We start from the raw sequence: 23980 nt of genomic DNA on the forward strand, positions 1-23980 counted from the left end.
TCTTAACCATGTCAATGTCCATGAGTGCAAGCACGCGAGGAAGCGGAAGCGAAACGCGCGGAATTTTATATATCCTGGTCCTGTACAATACCGTGTAGAGGATCAAAAGTAAAGTGATGAGTTAAAGGGGTTGTCTAGCAGGGCTTCATTGGTGGAGCAATAAATGAGGAGCAAGACTTCATCGCTGTAGCAGTAAGTAAAGACTGAAGGGGGACCAAAGAGTGACAGAATGGGAGCAGGGGGGAATCAATGAGTGAATGCCTTTTTTAATATTTGAAATACCATTTTAGGAAATGTTTCCATAAAAAGTTGGAGAATGCATATACAGTGGGGCTTTTTTCTGTCTATCAGGATTTTAGGTAACTTTTAGAACATTCATTTCAGTGGGGAACAGTATGGCATCTACAGTATATGTTATGTTAGGCCATGACTACACAATGCAGTTTTGCTAATTTTTATATATTTATTTATTTCTTAGCTAGAAGATTTGGATTCTCATCCATTCCTAAATATAACAACTCATTAAAAAAATGCTCCAAATCTGCATTATGAAGCACATTGTGACTTTTCTGCCAGGATGAGCCTCCTCCTCATTATGTTATTAAATCCTCTGACCAATGTGATGACATCATATGCAGTGTATTGTTCGCAGACCGTTTATTGCTGCTTGGCACGCCGCACAATTGTACAATGATTGACAGGAAAGCATTGAAGAAAAACTGTGTGAACCCAAAATCTCAGTGTGAACCAGAAGTCAGAAATTCCCAGCTGATGCCACCTGCGAATTATGGACGACAGCACCAGCTAATTAGAACAAATCACTGATTTCACTGTAATTAGCAAAATATTGTGCCCAATACCAAGTTTTGATGCTGGATTTTAGCAGAATTGTGGTCTTAGATTGATGTAGTTGCATGCACCCTCTAGTCATTCATCTCTTCATTTGTTAAATATTAGCTTGTTAAATATCAAAAGGGAAGTTTGACATCGCAATTTGTGCTGACCCTTCAGCAAGAGTGGGTCCCCTGTCTACCCCTTCCTCATGACTTATATATAGCATGCTCGTCTAGATGTACATAGACTAGCTGAAACCCATTGGCATCGTCTCAATCTAAGTAGTAGGATAGTGAGGCCATGTTCGGGCATTGTGTTTCCAATTTTCTAAAAATGTGGTAAAAATCAGCCTATTATCTATGTTTTTTGGAAAATTGCAGCAAAATAAATGCATAAGACATAATGTGAACACTGCCTGAGGAAGACGCCAGACATGGCATTCGTATGGACGCTTTTGACACCGGTTTTTGAACTGAAGATAAAAGTGAATACGAAAAGAGATAAAAATGTAAAAAAAAAGTCTCATAAGTCTCATTTTTTTTGTATCTACTACTATGTTTAGCTCAAAACCTGCATATATTACTCCACATCTCACCTCAAGTAAAATGTCCTTTGTTAAAAACTAACACACACAAGATAAAAATAGTCCAGAGCAGCTAATTGCAGAAGGATCGGCCAACCACATGATGTTTATGGAGGCCTTTTTAATATACGGTAATCACTTTAATCGATTTATAAAAATTATGCACAGGAGAGAAGAATCAGGTACTTGAGCTGCTGATCTTTTTGATCAATGCGCAGATAAGCTACTACCAGAGGAGTCTGGCAGCGGCTCTCATGGGGAACATGTATGGAAGAGTCAGGAGAGATAGCTGTCACCTTAACTAATGTACCGGTTCCTTAGCGGGAACCTGTCACCTGATTCATGATGCCCAAACCGCAAGCAGCTTGAATCAGAGTCTGGGTGCACGATTGTAGCCAGGTGTTTTTTTTAATTTCAATGCTGGAGTAGTGCCACTGATGTTAGTTCCCTGACCCTAGTATTATATTCATCAGCCAAAGTCTTCAGTTCTTCCTGCTGCTGCTCCGGTCCTGATCCGCCATATTGTGACCTTAACCTCTGACTGACCGGAAGTCAGCAGTAGCGCTCACAAGCTCTCAGTGCAAGTCTATGGGATCCCCCTTCTGGCTCTCATAGACTTATATTGAGTTGTGATTTCGGCATCGCCCAGCAAACACTGGAGCAATCCGGCAGGTCACAATCTGCATAAGACCGACTGAAGGAGCGCTGATAAAGGATGAAGACGGAGGCTGGTAAGTATAATACTAGAGAGAGAATATACATTAGTGGCACCACTCCAGTGTTAAAAATAAAAAAAAATGCTGGAATGGTGCTTTTAAGATTCATAGCCATAGACAAGACTAGTCTGGCTCCACCTCTGGCTAAATCTTCCCAGCACTGCTATAAGTGATTTACAATTCTCTCGCTATAGGAGAGTCCTGTCAATCACTTGCAGCAACACTAGGAAAAGGGCAATAGCCAGACACGAGCTCGTCCAGCTCTGCTACATAGTAACATAGTAACATAGTAACATAGTTAGTAAGGCCGAAAAAAGACATTTGTCCATCCAGTTCAGCCTATATTCCATCATAATAAATCCCCAGATCTACGTCCTTCTACAGAACCTAATAATTGTATGATACAATATTGTTCTGCTCCAGGAAGACATCCAGGCCTCTCTTGAACCCCTCGACTGAGTTCGCCATCACCACCTCCTCAGGCAAGCAATTCCAGATTCTCACTGCCCTAACAGTAAAGAATCCTCTTCTATGTTGGTGGAAAAACCTTCTCTCCTCCAGACGCAAAGAATGCCCCCTTGTGCCCGTCACCTTCCTTGGTATAAACAGATCCTCAGCGAGATATTTGTATTGTCCCCTTATATACTTATACATGGTTATTAGATCGCCCCTCAGTCGTCTTTTTTCTAGACTAAATAATCCTAATTTCGCTAGTCTATCTGGGTATTGTAGTTCTCCCATCCCCTTTATTAATTTTGTTGCCCTCCTTTGTACTCTCTCTAGTTCCATTATATCCTTCCTGAGCACCGGTGCCCAAAACTGGACACAGTACTCCATGTGCGGTCTAACTAGGGATTTGTACAGAGGCAGTATAATGCTCTCATCATGTGTATCCAGACCTCTTTTAATGCACCCCATGATCCTGTTTGCCTTGGCAGCTGCTGCCTGGCACTGGCTGCTCCAGGTAAGTTTATCATTAACTAGGATCCCCAAGTCCTTCTCCCTGTCAGATTTACCCAGTGGTTTCCCGTTCAGTGTGTAATGGTGATATTGATTCCCTCTTCCCATGTGTATAACCTTACATTTATCATTGTTAAACCTCATCTGCCACCTTTCAGCCCAAGTTTCCAACTTATCCAGATCCATCTGTAGCAGAATACTGTCTTCTCTTGTATTAACTGCTTTACATAGTTTTGTATCATCTGCAAATATCGATATTTTACTGTGTAAACCTTCTACCAGATCATTAATGAATATGTTGAAGAGAACAGGTCCCAATACTGACCCCTGCGGTACCCCACTGGTCACAGCGACCCAGTTAGAGACTATACCATTTATAACCACCCTCTGCTTTCTATCACTAAGCCAGTTACTAACCCATTTACACACATTTTCCCCCAGACCAAGCATTCTCATTTTGTGTACCAACCTCTTGTGCGGCACGGTATCAAACGCTTTGGAAAAATCGAGATATACCACGTCCAATGACTCACCGTGGTCCAGTCTATAGCTTACCTCTTCATAAAAACTGATTAGATTGGTTTGACAGGAGCGATTTCTCATAAACCCATGCTGATATGGAGTTAAACAGTTATTCTCATTGAGATAATCCAGAATAACATCCCTCAGAAACCCTTCAAATATTTTACCAACAATAGAGGTTAGACTTACTGGCCTATAATTTCCAGGTTCACTTTTAGAGCCCTTTTTGAATATTGGCACCACATTTGCTATGCGCCAGTCCTGCGGAACAGACCCTGTCGCTATAGAGTCACTAAAAATAAGAAATAATGGTTTATCTATTACATTACTTAGTTCTCTTAGTACTCGTGGGTGTATGCCATCCGGACCCGGAGATTTATCTATTTTAATCTTATTTAGCCGGTTTCGCACCTCTTCTTGGGTTAGATTGGTGACCCTTAATATAGGGTTTTCATTGTTTCTTGGGATTTCACCTAGCATTTCATTTTCCACCGTGAATACCGTGGAGAAGAAGGAGTTTAATATGTTAGCTTTTTCCTCGTCATCTACAACCATTCTTTCCTCACTATTTTTTAAGGGGCCTACATTTTCAGTTTTTATTCTTTTACTATTGATATAGTTGAAGAACAGTTTGGGATTAGTTTTACTCTCCTTAGCAATGTGCTTCTCTGTTTCCTTTTTGGCAGCTTTAATTAGTTTTTTAGATAAAGTATTTTTCTCCCTATAGTTTTTTAGAGCTTCAATGGTGCCATCCTGCTTTAGTAGTGCAAATGCTTTCTTTTTACTGTTAATTGCCTGTCTTACTTCTTTGTTTAGCCACATTGGGTTTTTCCTATTTCTAGTCCTTTTATTCCCACAAGGTATAAACCGCTTACACTGCCTATTTAGGATGTTCTTAAACATTTCCCATTTATTATCTGTATTCTCATTTCTGAGGATATTGTCCCAGTCTACCAGATTAAGGGCATCTCTAAGCTGTTCAAACTTTGCCTTCCTAAAGTTCAATGTTTTTGTGACTCCCTGACAAGTCCCCCTAGTGAAAGACAGGTGAAACTGCACAATATTGTGGTCGCTATTTCCTAAATGCCCAACCACCTGCAGATTTGTTATTCTGTCAGGTCTATTAGATAGTATTAGGTCTAAAAGTGCTGCTCCTCTGGTTGGATTCTGCACCAATTGTGAAAGATAATTTTTCTTGGTTATTAGCAGAAACCTGTTGCCTTTATGGGTTTCACAGGTTTCTGTTTCCCAGTTAATATCCGGGTAGTTAAAGTCCCCCATAACCAGGACCTCATTATGGGTTGCAGCTTCATCTATCTGCTTTAGAAGTAGACTTTCCATGCTTTCTGTTATATTTGGGGGTTTGTAACAGACCCCAATGAGAATTTTGTTACCATTTTTCCCTCCATGAATTTCAACCCATATGGACTCGACATCCTCATTCCCTTCGCTAATATCCTCCCTTAAAGTGGACTTTAGACAAGACTTTACATAGAGACAAACCCCTCCTCCTCTCCGATTTTTACGATCCTTTCTAAACAGACTGTAACCCTGTAAGTTAACTGCCCAGTCATAGCTTTCATCTAACCATGTCTCGGTTATTCCCACTATGTCAAAGTTACCTGTAGATATTTCTGCTTCTAGTTCTTCCATCTTGTTTGTCAGGCTTCTGGCGTTTGCGAGCATGCAGTTTAGAGGATTTTGTTTTGTTCCAATCTCCTCACTGTGGATTGTTTTAGAAATGTTCTTACCTCCAGCTACAGACAGGCTCTTCCCAGTGCTGCTATAAGTCATTTACAATTGTCTCACTATGGAGGAGTCCTGCCAATCAACTGCAGTGACATTAGGAGAAGCCGGACAATGCTATATCTAGACACAAGGTTGTCCGGCTCTGCTACAGACAGGCTATTCCCAGTGCTGATATCGGTAATTTACTGGTCTATCCCTCAGGAAGAGACATGTCAATCATCTGCAGCAGCACTGTGAGAAGCCAACTGTGGTCTGGCGGTGCCCCAGGCCGGCTTTTCCCAGCTCTGCTATCGATAATTTACAGGTCTAACACTCATGAAGAGATTTGTCATTCACCTGCAGCAGCACTGGGAGAATCCAGCCAAGGATTATAGCTGGGGATGAGACTAGATATACAGTTGTGTGAAAGTGTTTTCCCCCTTCCTGATTTCCTATTCTTTTGCATGCTTGTCACACTTAAATGTTTCAGATCACCAAAAAAATTTAAATATTAGACAAAGATAAGACAAGTGACCACAAAATACAATTTTCAATTGAAGGTCTTTATTATTAAGGGAAAAAGAAATCCAAACCTACAGGGCCCTGTGTGAAAAAGTGAATGCCTCCTAAACCTAATAACTGGTTGGGCTACCCTTTGCAGCAACAACTGTAATTAAGTGTTTGCGATAACTGGCAATGAGTCTTTTACAATGCTCTGGAGGAATTTTGGCCCACTTATCTTTGCAGAATTGTTGTATTTCAGCCACATTAGAGGGTTTCCGAGCATGAACCGCCTTTTTAAGGTCATGCCACAGTGTCTCAATCGGATTAAGGTCACGACTTTGACTAGGCCACTCCAAAGTCTTAATTTTGTTTTTCTTAAGCCATTCAGAGGCTTGAGGTAATGAACAGATGGCCAGAGATTATCCTTCAGGATTTTTTGGCAGATAGCAGAATTCATGGTTCCATTTACCACAGCAAGTCTTCCAGGTCCTGAAGCAGCAAATCAGCCCCAGACCATCACACTACCACCACAATATTTTACGGTTGGTATGATGTTCCTTTTCTGGAATCCTGTGTTACTTCAATGCCAGATGTAATGGAACATACACCTTCCAAAAAGTTCAACTTTTGTCTCGTCAGTCCACAGAGTATTCTCCCAAAAGTCTTGGGGATCATTAAGATGTTTTCTGGCAAGACTGAGATGAGCCTTTATGTTCTTATTGTTCAGCAATGTTTTTCGTCTTGGAAGTCTGCCATGCAGGCCATTTTTGTCTAGCCTCTTTCTTATGGTGGAGTAATGAACACTGACAGGCAAGTGAGGCCTGCAGTTCTTTGGATGTTGTTCTTGGGTCTTTTGTGACATCTTGGATGAGTTGTCGCTGCTGTCTTGGGGTAATTTTGGTCAGCCAGCCACTCATGGGAAGCTTCACCACTGTTCCATGTTTTTGCCATTTGTAGATCATGGCTCTCAGTGTGGTTTGCTGGAGTCCCAAAGCTTTAGAAATGGCTTTATAACCTTTTGCAGACTGATAGATATCAATTACTTTGCTTCTCATTTGTTCCAGAATTTCTTTGGATCGCAGCATGATGTCTAGCTTTTGAGAAGTTTTGGTCTACTTCACTTTGTCAGGCAGGTCCTATTTAAGTGATTTCTTGACTGAGAACAGATATGGTAGTAATCAGGCCTGAGTCTGGCTAAGGAATTTGAACTCAGCTTCCCAATTATGTGATAAACCACAGTTAATTTATGTTTTAAAGGGGGGGGGGGGCAATCACTTTTTCACACAGGGCTCTGTAGGTTTAGATTATTCTTCCCCTTAACAATAAAGACATTCATTTAAAAACTGCATTTTTTTTCTTGTGTTATATTTTACTGTGTTATTATACTTGTGTCTAATATTTTAATTTGTTTGGTGATCCGAAACTTTTAAGTGTGACAAACATGCAAAAGAATCGGAAATCAGGAAGGGGGCAAACACTTTTTCACACAACTGTATAGAGCATATTATGTCTGCAATGTCAAGAGTGTTCTAGAGAAAAATATCCCTGACTGCAATTGTGCAGCAGTTGAGCAGCATGAATCAGGTTACAGGCAGAGCTCCACAACAACATGGCATTGTCCTGAGCTACAGTAAAATTTCACCTGAACTTGAATTATTCCCTATGTGAAAAAAAGTTGTTGGCAAATAGGTGACCGCCACCAATTTTTTTTTGTTCAATCATCACAAGATTACTTGCTATAAAACATTGCAGTTTCTTTGTGAGTCCCGCTGTGAAAGAATGGTACCTGTATACTGTACGTACGTTAAAAAAAAAAACAATTTAAAACTATGGATGATTTGATGCAATGAAAAAAGTGCAATTTGTAAAGCCTTGTGCATGAGCGGTGTTCACAAGTGCCTTCATTTTTGATATGGCTTTGGTTATGATTTGTAACAGTATTTTATTCTTTCAACTACAGTAAAATATTCTACTATGGCAAAAAAAAATCACAAACTAATGTCAGAATTCATAGCTCCAATTTTTTAAAATAAAACCAGTTTCATTAGTTGAGGGATTTTCCAATGAGAGACCTTGATGACTTATCCATGAGATGTGACATGAATGTCTAATAGCTGCGGGTTCCACCTCTTCGACCGCCACCTATCTCCAGGATGGGGGTCTTCTGATATAAACACATTTACTCAGCTATATTTGGAACTCCCATAGCAATGAATGGAGAGAGCCTACGCATGCTCTGCCAACTCTTCACTTACTGGTGGTCAGAAGCAAGATGGAGTAGGGATTTGGAGGCCCTTCGCTCTGGAGATAGGTGCATGTTTTAGAGGTGAGACTGGCATCTATCTCACATTTATGGCATATCCTTTGGCTATGGGGTAAATGTTTCTTGTGAGACTACCCCTTTAGGCCAGGGCTACATGATGACACGGCGACATGACTTTGAAATCACAGTGACGCATTGCAACTTTACATTTAAAGCATTGTGACATCCTGTGACACCGAGTCGCAAATATTTTGAATTGTTTTGGATTTTTTTCGCTGGTCGCAAGCGGCTTAGTTGGGTCAGACTTCAATGCAAGTCACATATGACTGCAACATCTCTACAATTTTGCCATTTTTTACAGCGAGATCACAGCTGCCAAATAGTCATTTGACAGCCAGTCACAAGCTGGTTTCACAATTTTTTAATGCCGCTCAAAATTACTCAGAATTGCTATCGCACGACACGTCACCGTGTAGCCCCAGCCTTAACTTGACTTATTCTTGCTGTATCTGATACAGATAAATATTCCAGCACAATAAACAATCACAATAATTATCTCCTCATGACACACCAGTCGATCTGCCCTTTCAGGGTATATAGACGTCCTACAGAGGGGTCTCCTCTCTATGAGCCAGGATGGAGAGTTGCTCTCTAAGCAGGCACCTTGAATGTCTCATATGAGTGAAAAATCTTTGAGGAGATGACTTCTAGGATATCAATATATATAACATATATTTATCGATTTTATATAATAATGCTTGGTCTTTAGAACCAGTAGCACATCCTTAGTCATAGAGGTTGCGCTCCACTTGACCATTCCCCATAATCTCCCTCAGCTTCAATATTTCATATCCTACGGCACAACAACACATTACACGTGATGTATCATGCTATTTTGGAATGGAAAATCGGTATGCAAATCTAGCAATTACTCAATTAGCATAAGGTATAAGTGTAAAAAAAATTAGAGAGGTAGTATTCACCTGTCTGATCTTGTTTCCTCCAGGATAAGAAGATAAACCTTGAATGAGATGATCTAACATTATAGTTGCGTGGAATTATTACATTTTGCTGGTTGATACAGGCTATGTAAAGGTGAGTTATCTTTCCTTTGTATATATCATATATCATACAGAATTAGTAAGCTAACTGTGCGATTCATGTCACGTTACAAGCTGGTCAGGTAAGGCCGCAGCGCCCACCCTTCTAAGATGAGCTGCAGAAGCCCAGTGCGTAGACGCCTGCTCCTGCTTCATTCACCCCCTCCTCTCCTGCTCTTCACCCCCTCCTTCACTCACACTTTTTCTCCTATTCAGATCCTGGGAAAAAGATTTTGCAGCTGGCTGAACTTAGGTTGTGAGTCACAAAAGCCCCCTCTCATCACAGGGACAATGCAAAGAAAGTGTCCCAACCCAATGAGCTGAGAATGGAGCCAACCCCCCTGAATTCCCATCCGAGCTTTGCTGCTGATTCTACAGGCCAGAAAGGCTTTATCTCATCCACACTGTGTGTGGCCTTGCATTAATATTACGTATTTGCGAGATGCCAACATATTCCGCAGTAGCTTGTAAGAGCCAATTAACAAAGGAGTCCTGGACACTTTCTAGAAAAGCATGTATATTAGAATGTTCTAAGCCTGCTCAGGCTCTTTATGTTCTAGTGTTCATTGTTAAAGGGAACCTGCCACCTGAATATGGCGGGTCCTTTTTTGGGTCATATGGGCTGTGTTTTCGGGTCTTTCATTAACCCCTTTTTTCCCCACTGGCCGCATGCTGGTCGCGAAATTGACTTGCTGTTGATTCGCTTTCCTCCCTAGTTAACGCGTGCACAAAGCAATCTTGCCTTGCGCACGAACAGTATGCTTTGTCCAACTGTGGGCAAAGCCGAAAACCATTAGTGCGCATGCGCTGGCACGCTGTGTCCCAGAAGTATTTTGCTGTGTTCCGGGACATAGTGCGACGGCGCATGCGCACTAATGGCTTTCGGCTTTGCCCGCAGTTGGGCAAAGCATACTGCGCGTGCGCAAGGCAAGATTGCTTTGCGCACGCGTTAACTAGGGAGGAAAGCGAATCAACAGCAAGTCAATTTCGCGACCAGCGGGAAAAAAGAGGGGTTAATAAAAGACCAGAAAACACCGACCATATGACCCAAAAAAGGTCCCGCCAAATTCAGGTGACAGGTTTCCTTTAAGGTAATAATTAATAGACCTTCTTAATGTAACAGTAATTCAACTTCAAATCTACTTTCCAGGTTATCTGACTTTAGAAAAATAACATTTATTAGATTGAATTAGGTCATCCAGTTTCAACATATTGGCATTGGCCTCGATCCATCAAAGTGTTCACACCAGAATTCTGCCTAAAACACTGAAACTTCACATTGCTCAAAATTGGTGCAACATTTCAAAGCTTTTGGGTCAGTTTTCCTAGAAAGTTTATTCATTGTGTAATGGAGACACATGCAGTTTTGGGATATACTATTTTTTTCCGCTCATTGCTTACTACTATTATTAGCAGCAACTTTTAATTGTTCACTACTGGAACCTGAGAACCTGTCCTGGTCATGTAATGATCAAAATGGGGGCCAGTTTTTTACAGTTGAAGGCCATGATAACTGTTTCGTAGGAAGCCTTACACCTGAGTGACCATGACTTAACTAGGACAGAGTTAATGAATAAATGTTTCTATTGCGTGACTGCAAGCAGAGATTTTGAATTGATGTATACAAGGAAAAGGAGGCATTATTTGCTGGTGCACACGAGCATGTATTCTTTCATGTGAGAGAATCAGGTCGATTATGAGTAAGGAGATTAACATATTGTCCATGTTCCTCTTTGAAGAACAAGTGTGTTTTCGTAGTGTGAATATTGATATTCGTTAATGATGTATGTTGTTTAACAGCAGGGAAAGTGAGAGAAAATGGTTGGGACTAGCCCAGAGTGGGAGGGGCTAACCTGAAGAGACAGAGACAGCTTCCGTCAGTAAGTTAAAAAGGGCCCAGAGTGCATAGAAAGAGAACCTAAGGTCTGATATGTGAGCAGTGCTGCATGATGTGGGTGCCCCTAACGAGACAGGAGACCGAGACGGAGGATAGCGAGATCCTAGCGGACCTCGCCCACACGACTACCACCCCGTGCCACATTACATATGCAAATCACACTCTGATCAAACTCTGATCAGAGCATAAGCATTGTGCGATCCAATTCTTTCGGATGAGGAGAATATGGAGAAACAAATGTCTCCATCTTCTCCATTCTGTCAGTCTGTGGAAATCATACTGCACTCAGATGTCATCCGAGTTCAGCTAAATGTTTTCCACACACTCACTGACTTGCATGGCTGACCTCGATACAAATTTTGAATCAAACTCGAGCATGCAGTGGCCCTATAGCAGAACACTATCCCAGGTGCAATCCGAAATTCTGCACCTGCCCTTATGTGAATTAATTTATCCTTCCAGTTCTTTTTAATCTCTTTATATCTCTTTATTAATGACCTTGTTGGTGAAATTGAGAGTAAAGTTTCAGTCTTTTCTGATGACAACAAACTGTGTAGGATATTAAAAACTGACCTTGATAGTAAAATATTACAAAATTAACTGGATAAGATGTCTTAATGGGCAAACACTTGGCAAATGAGGTTTAACCCTTCAGTGACAGAGCCAATTTGGCACTTAATGACCAGGCCAATTTTTACAATTCTGACCACTGTCACTTTTTGAGGTTATAACGCTGGAATGCTTTAACGGATCACGCTGATTTTGATCCCGCTGAGTTTTTTTGTGATATATTGTAATTTATATTAGTGGTACAATTTATTCGATATGACTTGCGTTTATTTATGAAAAAACAGAAATATGGCAAAAATTTTGAATATTTTGCAATTTTCAAACTTTTAATTTTTATGCCCTTAAATCACAGAGATATGTCACACAAAATACTTAAAGGGACACTGTCACCTGAATTTGGAGGGAACAATCTTCAGCCATGGAGGCGGGGTTTTTGTGTTTTTGATTCACCCTTTCCTTACCCGCTGGCTGCCTGCTGGCTGCAATATTGGATTGAAGTTCATTCTCTGTCCTCCGTAGTACATGCCTGCACAGTGCAATCTTGCCTTGCGCAGGCGTGTACTACGGAGGACAGAGAATGAACTTCAATCCAATATTGCAGCCAGCATGCAGCCAGCGGGTAAGGAAAGGGTGAATCAAAAACCCAAAAACCCCGCCTCCATGGCTGAAGATTGTTCCCTCCAAATTCAGGTGACAGTGTCCCTTTAATAAATAACATTTCCCACATGTATACTTTACATCAGCACAGATGTGTAAACAAACATTTTTTTGTTAAGAAGTTATAAGGGTTAAAAGTTGACCAGCGATTTCTCATTTTTCCAACAAAATTTACAAAACCATTTTTTTAGGAACCACCTCACATTTGAAGTGATTTTGGGAGGTCAATATAACAGAATACGCAAAAGCGACACCATTCTAAAAAACAGCACCCCTCAAGGAGCGCAAAACCACAGTCAAGAAGTTTATTAACACTTCAGGTGCTTCACGAGAACTAAAGCAATGTGGAAAGAAAAAATTAACATTTTTCTTTTTTCACAAAAAATTTATATTGGAACCATTTTTTTATTTTCACAAAGGTATCAGGAGAAAATGCACCACAAAATTTGTTGTGCGATTTCTCCTGGGTACACCGATACCCCATATGTGGGGAAAAGCCACTGTTTGGGGGGCATGGCAGGGCTCAGAAGAGAGGGAGCACCGTTTGACTTTTTGAATGCAAAATTGGCTGAAATCAATGGTGGCGACATGTTGCGTTTAGAGACCCCCTGATGTACCTGAACAGTGGAAACCCCCCAATTCTAACTCCAACCCTAACCTCAACACACCCCTAAGCCTAATCCCAACCCTAACCATAACCCTAACCACAACCCTAAACCCAAAACACCCCTAACCTTAATCCCAACCATAACCCTAACCACAAAACTAAAACCAACACACACTTAACCCTAATCTCAACCCTAACTGTAATCCCAATCATAACCACAACCCTAACCACAACCCTAACCCTAAACCTAGCCCTAACCATAACCCTAACCACAAACCTAATCCCAACATACCCCTAACCCTAATCCCAAACCTACCCATAACCGTAACAACAAACCTAACCCTAACACACCCCTAACCATAATCCCAACCCTAATCGTAATATTAACCATAACCACATTTTTTACATGGGATTGATACAGGCAGCTGCTCCCATTTCAGCATTTTTGGCTACAGGAAAACTAGAGAATCTTAAAAATGTTATTAAAATACTTTGGCCTGCCCAGCCCTTTGAGCCATTATAAATATGTGACCGTAAAAGTATGCTGTATCAGTTATTTAAAATGCATTGAGCACACATTGGAAACTAGAAATTGTTTGTTTGGCACATTCACAAGCTCTGAGATGTATCGAGTCATAATGCTGCACCCATAAAAATTTACATGCACTAGTGTACCTCCATTAACTTCTGATTTAATTGAAATTCTAGTGATAGACACTATGCTAGAGTTCCTTCAGTTGTTAGGATTACTTCTGTAGAGATGAGATAGTCAAGGAGTCCGAGGTCAAAATCCTGGAAGTATGTCATAAACAGAAGAAAGAGATAAAGGTATAGTCAGGTATCGTTCTGAGACCAGAATACCAGGAGCATAGCGGATCAGAGCAAAAGAGGTTAAACAGACAAATAGAATGAGGTCCAAGGTCAGGCAGCGAAAGATCTACAAACAAAACGCAAAGCACAGAGAGAAAAAACACACAGTAGCTGAATGTTCATCTGGCAGAGGTCTGGGAGTAACAGCCCAGTTAAGTAGCCTGGCAATCACCTGGGACAACGAACACCTGGAGAGAGCCAGCACCTCCCAGTTTCATATTGGATGGCCGAAATGTCAATCAACAAATTGACAGCTTGCACCAGACTGGATGACTGAGCTTCCAATCAAAGTGCTGACAGCTTCAGCACGCCCCTGTACACGACTGGACTGCTAATTTGTCAGTAACTGCATCACAGACACACGAGGGGTGGAACTGTGGCAACTATACACATGACAGATTATACCTGAAGGAGCTTTCCATAGACATTAATATGGAATTGGCTTCCATTTGTAGCTGTAACAGCTTCTACCATTCTGGGAATTTTGGAAGGCTTTGTACAAGATTTTGGAGTGTGGCTGTGGGAATTTTTCCCCATTCTTGCAGAAGAGAATTTGTGAGGTCAGTCAAAAGGTTGGCTGAGGGGAACTGGTTCACAATCTCTAATTCATCACAAAGGTGTTTGATGGGTTTGAGGTCAGGGCTTTTGATCTGGTCCATGAAGTTCTTGCATACCAAGCTACCAAACTTGGCTTTGTGGACTTTGCTTTGTGCACTGGGACAAGGTCACAGTGGAACAGAAATTGTTAGTTGTCCAAATTGTTACTAGAAAGTTGGAAAAACACAATTGCCCAAAATGTCTTAGTTTGCTGAAGCTTTAAGATTTCAAGTCACTGGAACTATTGCTCTACCAACCCCTAAGAACCCCTGAAAAACACCATTGTATTATTCTTCATTCCCCAAAACCAGATTCATCTATCCACCTTCCAGGTGACTTCTTAGGTCATTTTTCCACTGCTCCAGAGTCCACCAGCTGTGGTGTTTTACTCTACTCCATGCACTTGATGATGTAAGGTTTGCATGCAGCTGCTTGGCCATAGAAACCCCTACTATGAAGCTTCCGATGCAGAGTTTTTTCTTGCTGATGTTATATGAATGTCACGACACAGCTGTCAGGTGACCAGGACCAAGGGATCCTTCCCTGTCCCTAGCACTAGGGGGCACTCTAGCTCGCCCTGCTAGCCGGGATACTTCAGATGGCAAAGATGCCGGGGCCTCCCGCTGGTGGCATGAACTCATAAGAACTCTGTAGCATGGGAAAATATACAGAAAATTTCCTGTGCTACAGAGTTCATGCCGCCAGGGGGCGCAGCTTCGGTGATGGCACCGCTAGTCACCGAAGCTCCGCCCCTGCATGTCATTAATTCCCCAGTCGTTTACAGCCAGGAGCGGTTGCATTAGCAGCGCTCCAGTTTGTAAATGTAAATATGGATTACTGCGTGGGACTGACTGTACGCTGGACAGGTATGGTATATAGTTGCTTTCTTATTTTGGAATTTTTTACAGAAGAACGAGGGCTTCGCTTGGATTGAGCGTGCAATAAAGATATTAAAAACCTGTGTGTTTCATTATTTAATTAAAATACTTTGTTCTTAGTGTGTGTGTGTTTTATTAACCTTTTCACAACTGTGGGATTAGTAATGGATAGGTGTCTTATTGACACCTCTCCATTACTAAGCCGGCTTAAAGTCACCTTACAATAGCAAGGTGACATTAACCCCTTATTACCCCATATGCCAATGCTACAGGGCAGTAGGAAGAACCGGGCAAAGCTCCAGAATTGGCGCATCTAATAGACGCATATTCATCACTGTAATGAGCGGTACCACGTGACCGCTCACACAGGACCTGCTGCCAGCGCTGAGAGGAGACATCACGGGAGCTGGGTGAGTATTTCTCTGCAAGTGGGCGGGCGCACAGGGGATGGGAGGCGGGAGGTGACCCCCAAACTTTATTTTTAACACAAACAAAAAAAAAACTTGATTTTTCATCTCTTGTCTCCTGCAGGGGACAAGAGATGAATGCCGCCTTCAGCACCACATGCAGTGGGGACAGCGCTTACTGTAGCGCTGTCTCTCCTGCAGGCGGTACGTGCACACGGAGGAGAGTGCACACTGTTCTCCGTGTGCACGTGTGCGGGACCTATTGCGGTACGTGCTGCCGGAGAAAAGCGGATATGTCTCCGTGTTTTGCACACGGACACACGGTCCGTGAAAACACGGAGACATGTGCATAGACCCATTCATTTGAAGGGGTCTACGTGTGTCAGTGTCTCCGGTACGTGAGAAAACTGTCAGTACACGTACCGGAGACACTGACGTGTGAAAGAGGCCTATCAAAGGTAGTTGGATTCTCCTATTCAATTGTATCAGCCAGTGCAATCAAAAAGTTATCAAAAAGTTGCATGTACTCAAGGAGACACCAATGAAAACCACCAATGAAAAATCAAGCCTTCACAGAGCTCTGCTGCTGAAATAAAAAAGTAAAAAGTAATCGCTCTCAGAAAATGGTGACACAAAAGTAAACAACTCCTCTCCATCTTCCAAGAGCCATGTTTTTTTTGTACAGAAATATATTCACTGTGCAGTAAAAATGACATCTTAACTTTATTCTATTGGTTGGTGCAATTATACTGATTTCTAATTTTTGTAGTTTTATGTTTTACTGCTTTTATCAAATGTTTCAAAAACTAAAAAAAAGATAAAACTTGGTTTGTGGTGCCATATTTTTAGACCCTTCACTTTTTTTTTTTTTTTCTGTCGAGTGAGCTATATGAGGATTTGGTTTTTGCTGGCAAGCTGTAAGTTTCATTGGGTTACACAAGACTATTTGATTGCTTCAGATTCGATTTTTTGGGGAGGCCAAATTAGCAAAATACTACAAGCATTTTAATGTGATATTTTGCAGTTTCATAATTTTATGGATATGCGTATTTCTTTTTTTTTTAAATTTCCAGAATAGAAAAATGGTATATTTAAAAAATAAAATAAAAAAATTATCTATTTTTAAACCATTTGTAGCCTTTTTCAATGGTTCACTTTTGGGACTTGAACAATCACTTGACTTGTAATTTGAATGATTTCTTAAAATGTCATTCAAAGGAGCACAAAAATGGCAGACGTCATGGCTTTCAATACATCCCTGGCTGCCATGACAATCCATCAATGCACCCTGTGATCATGTTGGGGCATGTGATCTGTTTGATCATCTAGATGCTGCAGTAGCCATTGATCATGGCATCTACGGGGCAAACTGCAGCCATCGGAGCTAGCTCTCATCTCAGCAGACAGAGGCATTTTTAAAAATGTCACCTGACACTCATTTTGCATGGAGCAGGTTCTGCTCCATAATGACGGCTGTGACTGTGGCTACTGTTAAGGTAAGACCAGACATGAAACGACTTCAATCACCACCAAAGGCTGGAGTTTTGGCACATTTTGTCTCACTCTACTAACTTCTGTTTTATTTACAAAGGGTCATTTTTGAATTTTGCTTTCCAATTACCTTTTATAGAAAAACACTTTTCAGAAATAAATAATGAGGAAATTTCAAGCTTAATAAATTGAGAATATTTAACAATAATTACGCCAGTGGCAGATTACAATGAGGGCAAATTGGGCAAGCGCACAGAGGCCAAAGGCTCAAGAAAGTGGTAGGAATGACCAGATTGTCCCCATTACAATCTGAACCACCATCGTTGGTGCAGGTTTCAAGGTCGACAGCCAAGGTTAACTTCCTGTAGGTCTGATGCCTGCCATGTACAAGTAAATCAGCATCTTAAAGAAACAGATATAACTGAATATGTCAGTGGTATGGCAGGATGCCATCCCTCACTCCCTGCCCAACTTGGTCTCTGTGATGCAGGAAAGCAACGATGCAATTGTCTGCGTTGTTCAAGAGAATCTTGGCCAGGAGAAGCCTATGACATACATGGAAATGGCTCTGCATGGGATGCTTGAAAGGTAAGTGACATTTCTCTGCTGCTATTAATTTAGTTATATATTTTAAGGGGGAAGAGGGACAGTGAGTAATGAATGAGAAAGGCAAGGTGGCTAATAAATAGGGTAAGAGGAGAGACACAGTGGTAAAGAATTGAGGAGAGAGAGGCATAGTGGGAAATATATTAATGAAGAGATAGCGTTGATACAAGCTGCTAAGTGGGCGCTCAGGGCTCAGTTGAAGCAAAAGCTAGCAGCCCTAAGCGAGCTAGAGAAGCTTCCGCAGTCCCAGGCGGTGACTCGGAATCTTCTCTCTCACCACCGTTACCAGACAACTCAGCGCATTGCTGTATTTCTGAATATGGCCGATGAGGTTCAGACTGGAGACGTCATACGAGATATATTCCATCAAGGCAAACTGTGTTTGCTACCAGCCTCGCAGTACACACATGGATATGGTGAGGCTCAATTCAATGGAGGAAATCAACCTATTGCCAGTAACCACATGGAATATACGGCAGCCCAGACAAGAAGACTACAGAGAGGAGGCACTGGCCACTGGTTTCGGGAGTTGAAGAAGGTCTGATATGACAAGGCCATCTATAACCTGTTTCCTCCCATACGTCTCTGAACTAATCTCCCGATATCTTCTCTCACGTAATCTCTGGTCCTCCCAAGACCTCCTTCTCTCCTCCACACTTATTCGCTCCTCATCCAACCACCTCCAAAACTTCTCCCGAATATCCCCCATCCTCTGGAATTCTGTGCCCCAACACGTCCGACTATCAACCACATTCAGATCCTTCAGATGGATCCTGAAAACCCACCTCTTCAGGAAAGCCTACAGCCTGCACTGAGCCCACTGTCTCCTCACCACTACTGGAGCTAATGCCTCACCAACATCAGAACTGCTACAATTCCCCAACCTACTGTCTCCTTCCCCACCATCCTGTAGAATGTAAGCCCGCAAGGGCAGGGTCCTCTCCCCTCTGTATCAGTCTGTCATTGTTAGTTTGTTTACTGTAAGTAATATCTGCAATTTGTATGTAACCCCTCCTCATGTACAGCACCATGGAATCAATGGTGCTATATAAATAATAATAATAATAATAAGACATGGGTAATGATCTGGAGGAAAAGTACAGTGGGTAATGAATTAGAGCAGAGGAGACACTTTGGTTAATGCATTAGGGAGAGCAAAGTGGGTAATGGATTTATATGTTCAATGGGAGCGAACTGCAGCTACTGAACAAATATTTTTAATAGGAGGGTGCTATTGTGTTTGCTAATTTTTTTGGGTGGGAGCAAGCAGGTTTTATACAGTGGGGAAAATAAGTATTTGATACACTGCTGATTTTGCAAAGTTTTACCACCTACAAAGAATGAGGAGGTCTGTAATTTTTATTGTAGGCATACTTCAACTGCGAGAGACAGAATCTACAAATAAAAAGCAGAAAATCACATTGCATGATTTTTAAATAATTAAATTGCATTTTATTGCATGAAATAAGTATTTGATCATCTACCAACCAGCAAGAATTCTGTCTCTCACAGACCTGTTAGTTTTTCTTTAAGAATCCCTCCTACTCTGCAATAATTACCTGTATTAATTGCACTTGTTTGAACTCATTACCTGTATAAAGGCCCCTTCACATTAAGCGACGCTGCAGCGATACCGACAACGATCCGGATCGCTGCAGCGTCGCTATTTGGTCGCTGGAGAGCTGTCACACAGACCGCTCTCCAGCTACCAACGATGCCGGTAACAAGGGTAAACATCGGGTAACTAAGCGCAGGGCCGCGCTTAGTAACCCGATGTTTACCCTGGTTACCATCCTAAAAGTAAAAAAAACCAAACAGTACATACTTACCTACCGCTGTCTGTCCTCCAGCGCTGTGCTCTGCTCTCCTCCTGTACTGTCTGTGAGCACAGCGGCCGGAAAGCAGAGCGGCGACGTCACCGCTCTGCTTTCTGGCTGACTGACGCTCACAGCCAGTACAGGAGGAGAGCAGAGCACAGCGCTGGAGGACAGACAGCGGTAGGTAAGTATGTACTGTTTGTTTTTTTTTACTTTTAGGATGGTAACCAGGGTAAACATCGGGTTACTAAGCGCGGCCCTGCGCTTAGTTACCCGATGTTTACCCTGGTTACCAGTGAAGACATCGCTGGATCGGTGTCACACACGCCGATCCAGCGATGTCTCCAGGGAGTCCAGCGACGAAATAAAGTTCTGGACTTTATTCAGCGACCAACGATCTCCCAGCAGGGGCCTGATCATTGGTCGCTGTCACACATAACGATTTCATTAACGATATCGTTGCTACGTCACAAAAAGCAACGATATCGTTAACAATATCGTTATGTGTGAAGGTACCTTAAAAGACCTATCCGCACACTCAATCACACCCCAACCTCTCTACCAAGGCCAAGAACAAAGAACTAAGGACACCAGGCACAAAATTGTAGGCCTGCACAAGGGTGGAATGGCCTACAGGACAATAGGTCATTTTGGGCAGCACGGTGGCGCAGTGGATAGCACAGCAGCCTTGCAGTCCTGGGTTCAAACCCCACTAAGGACAACATCTGCAAAGAGTTTGTATGTTCTCTCCGTGTTTGCGTGGGTTTCCTCCGGGTACTCCGGTTTCCTCCCACATTCCAAAGATATACTGATAGGGAATTTAGATTGTGAGCCCCTACAGGGACAGCGATGATAATGTGTGCAAAACTGTAAAGCGCTGCGGAATATGTTAGCGCTATATAAAATAAAGATTATTATTATTATTAATAGGCAATCAGCTTAGAAAGAAGGCAACAACTGTTGGCACAATTATTAGAAAATGGAAGAAGCACAAAATGACTGTCAATCTACCTTAGTCTGGGACTCCATGCAAGATCTCGCCTCGTGGGGTAAGAATGATTCTGAGTAAGGTCAGGAATCAGCCCAGAACTACACAGGAGGACCTGGTCAATGACCTAAAGAGAGCTGGGACCACAGTCTCAAACATTACCATTAGTAACACACTACGCTATGATGAATTAAAATCCTGCAGTGCTCACAAGGTCCCCATGCTCACGCCAGCACATGTCCAGAGCCGATTGAAGTCCCCTAATGACCATCTGGATGATCCAGGCATGGGAGAAGGTCATGCGATCAGATGAGTCCATGTTTGGTGGAAGAAGGATGAGTAGAACCCCATTAACACCATCCCAACCGTGAAGCATGGTGGGGGAAATATCATACTTTGGGGATGCTTTTCTGCAAGGGGGACAGGACGACTGCACTGTATTGAAGGGAGGATAGATGGGATCATGTATCGCAAGATTTTTGGCCAACAACGTTCTTCCTTCAGTAAGAGCATTGAAGATTGGTCGTGGCTGGGTCTTCAACATGACAATTACCTGAAACACACAGGGCAACTAAGGAGTGGCTCCATGAGAAGTATTTCAAGGTCCTGGAGTGGCCCAGCCAGTCTGCAGACCTGAACCCAATAGAAAATATTTGAAGGGAGCTGAAACTCAATTTTGCCCAGTTACAGCCCCAAAATCCCTGCTGCACTGTGTGAAAACTTGGTCAAGAACTACAGGAAACATCTGACCTCTCTAATTGCAAACAAAGGTTTCTGCACAAAATATATGCTTTTATATTACAGTATCAAATACTTATTTAATGTAATAAAATGCTAATTAATTATTTAAAAAATCATACAATGTGATTATCTAGTTTTTTTTTAGATTCTGTCTCTCACAGTTGAAATGTACCTATGATAAAAATTACAGATTTCTCCATTCTTTGGCCATGTTCACACAGTGCGTTTTTTACCGCGGAAACGCAGCGGTTTTGCCGCTGCGGTTCCGCAGCTGTTTTCCATGCAGGGTACAGTACAATGTACCCTATGGAAAACAGGACCCACTGTGCACATGATCCTGAATTTAAAAAAAAAAACCGCACTGATTAGCTGCGGTAAAAAAGAAGTACCATGTCACTTCTTTTTGTAAAACAGCAGCGGTTCTGCACCCATTGACCTCCATTGTGAGGTGAAAGCCGCAGTAAAACCCGCAGATGAAAAAAATATCTGCGGGTTTTACTGCGGTTTGTGGTGCAGAACCGCTGCAGTGTGGCTGCCCCCCCGTGCCCCAATCCCACCCCCCCATGCTCCGATGCCACCCCCCCGTGCTCCGACGCCCCCCCGTGCCCCCATCTCCCCCCCTTATACTTACCCGGTCCCGTTGTCCGTCCGGCCGTCTTCTCCCTGGGCGCCGCCATCTTGCAAAATGGCGGGCGCATGCGCAGTGCGCCCGCCGAATCTGCCGGCCGGCAGATTCGTTCCAAAGTGCATTTTGATCACTGAGATATAACCTATCTCAGTGATCAAAATAAAAAAAAATAGTAAATGACCCCCCCCCCCCTTTGTCACCCCCATAGGTAGGGACAATAAAAAAATAAAGAATTTTTTTTTTTTTTCCACTAAGGTTAGAATATGGTTAGGGTTAGGGGTAGGGTTAGGGGTAGGGTTAGGGTTAGGGGTAGGGTTAGGGTATTTTCAGCCATTTTAACCTTAAAAAACTTCCTAGAAAACACACAGACTCTGGCTAGAAAACTGCATCAAGAAACGCATCAAAAAACGCATCAAAAAACGCATCAAAAAACGCACCAAAAAAGCACCAAAAAAAGGACCTGCGTTTTCTGCCAAGAGCTGCGGTTTCAGTCCTGAAAAAAAAAGGATGGAAATCAGGAACGTGTGAACATACCCTTTGTAGGTGAGAAAACTTGCAATATCGGCAGTGTATCAAATACTTATTTTCCCCACTGTATACTTAATAGGGGCATTCAAGCTTCTGACTTATTAATGTATATTTTTAAGGGGGGACACATTGGCTAATTATATATTAATGTTGTGGTGCAAGTTTGCATTTAGGGGTGCAGCATGGGATTTTTTTTCAGGGGTCTTATACAGTTAACCTAGTTATTTTTTTTTGAGACACACAGTGATCTGCTAAAAAGCGAAGCGCCACAGACTTCTGCGCTGCAAATTCACAAGTGAGACCTTGTTGAAAGAAATCGACATTAAAGCATGGCCAGATTGAGAAGAAATGAAGGAAAACAACTCCATCAGTTGAGATCTCAGGTGATACACTGGATATAAATATTTATTCTATAACTATACTGTGAAGCCGGCTGATAGATGATGGTATTATGGATAGCACAGTTACTTATTAGTACATAGTTACCTCTCTTATTATGTATAGCACCATCCATTGTTATATAGTGTTCTCTTACTTCAAAGTATTCTGCCTTATTATGTATACCACTTTTCCTTATGAAATGGCTTTCTCCTTTATTATGTATAGTGCCATGCCTTATTACATATATTTTACTTCCTTATTATGTATATTGCCATCCCCTGTTACATAGTGTCTTTCTGTATTATATATAATGCTGTTCCTTATGACATACATTGTCTTCCCTTATTATTTTTAGAGGTTCAATGTTAACTAATGTTCTCCCTCACTACATACAGTAACTGATGCTTCTGTGTGTGATTTTTATTACTTTAGGGTGTGGTCTGCATTTATTTTAAGGAGTCAAATGCTGCAGGTAGGGCAACAGAGTGCTAAATATAACACTTTTTTCTCTGCTCTTTTATTTGCACTTAAAGGGATTGTTCACAAATAGGACAACCCCTTCTGATACCTTACTCTTGGTCCTGATAAAATAAAAAAGCTTATACTCACCTCTCGTGCCGGCGCCGTTCCCCCGGTGTCAGCACTCGATCTTCTCGGGGCTCTTGTGCGGTTGTATGACATGTGATCCCAGTGCCCAATCAGCGCTGGCGTCACTGTCCCCGCCTTCGGACAAATTAAACATGAAGAGGAAGTCTGAGATCTGCTGCAGCCCGGACCTCCTCTTCATGTTCAATTTGCCCGAAGGCGGGGACAGTGATGCCACGTGACACAATGACCACACGGGAGTCCCGGCCAGAGTGAGTGCCGAGTGGTGAGTATGGGCTTTTTTATTTTGTTAGGTCCAAGTGTGGGGTATAAGAAGGAGTTGTTCAATCAGTGGACAACCTCTTTAAGCAACTGTGAGTCAACCGACACAAGACCTCCCTGTCAGATGACTGGTGGCATACATAGTCTGAACTACCTTTAATCGACAACTGAATATCAGAAATAAAGACTCATATGGAGTGGAAATGAACAGATAGGCTAGCATCCATTAAACATTTTCAG

At 42.1% G+C, this 23980-nt stretch overlaps 1 protein-coding gene across 3 annotated transcripts in view; it reads right to left on the bottom strand.

Moving 5' to 3' along the window:
• SALL2 (spalt like transcription factor 2) overlaps positions 1-23980 on the bottom strand; it is a 39935-nt gene that overhangs the window by 11959 nt on the left and 3996 nt on the right. Inside the window, exon 1 of one of the 3 annotated variants that reach the window (XM_069761318.1) lies at positions 9094-9379. The exons of the other annotated variants lie outside the window; for them this stretch is intronic. Within the exon in view, the coding sequence (XP_069617419.1) occupies positions 9094-9241 (148 nt within the window). The 5' untranslated portion in view covers positions 9242-9379. Of the gene's footprint in view, positions 1-9093; positions 9380-23980 lie in introns of those variants that run through there. 3 annotated transcript variants of the gene reach the window in all.

Source organism: Ranitomeya imitator, chromosome 1, assembly GCF_032444005.1.
Source record: "Ranitomeya imitator isolate aRanImi1 chromosome 1, aRanImi1.pri, whole genome shotgun sequence".
In the NCBI taxonomy this organism is placed as follows: domain Eukaryota; kingdom Metazoa; phylum Chordata; class Amphibia; order Anura; family Dendrobatidae; genus Ranitomeya; species Ranitomeya imitator.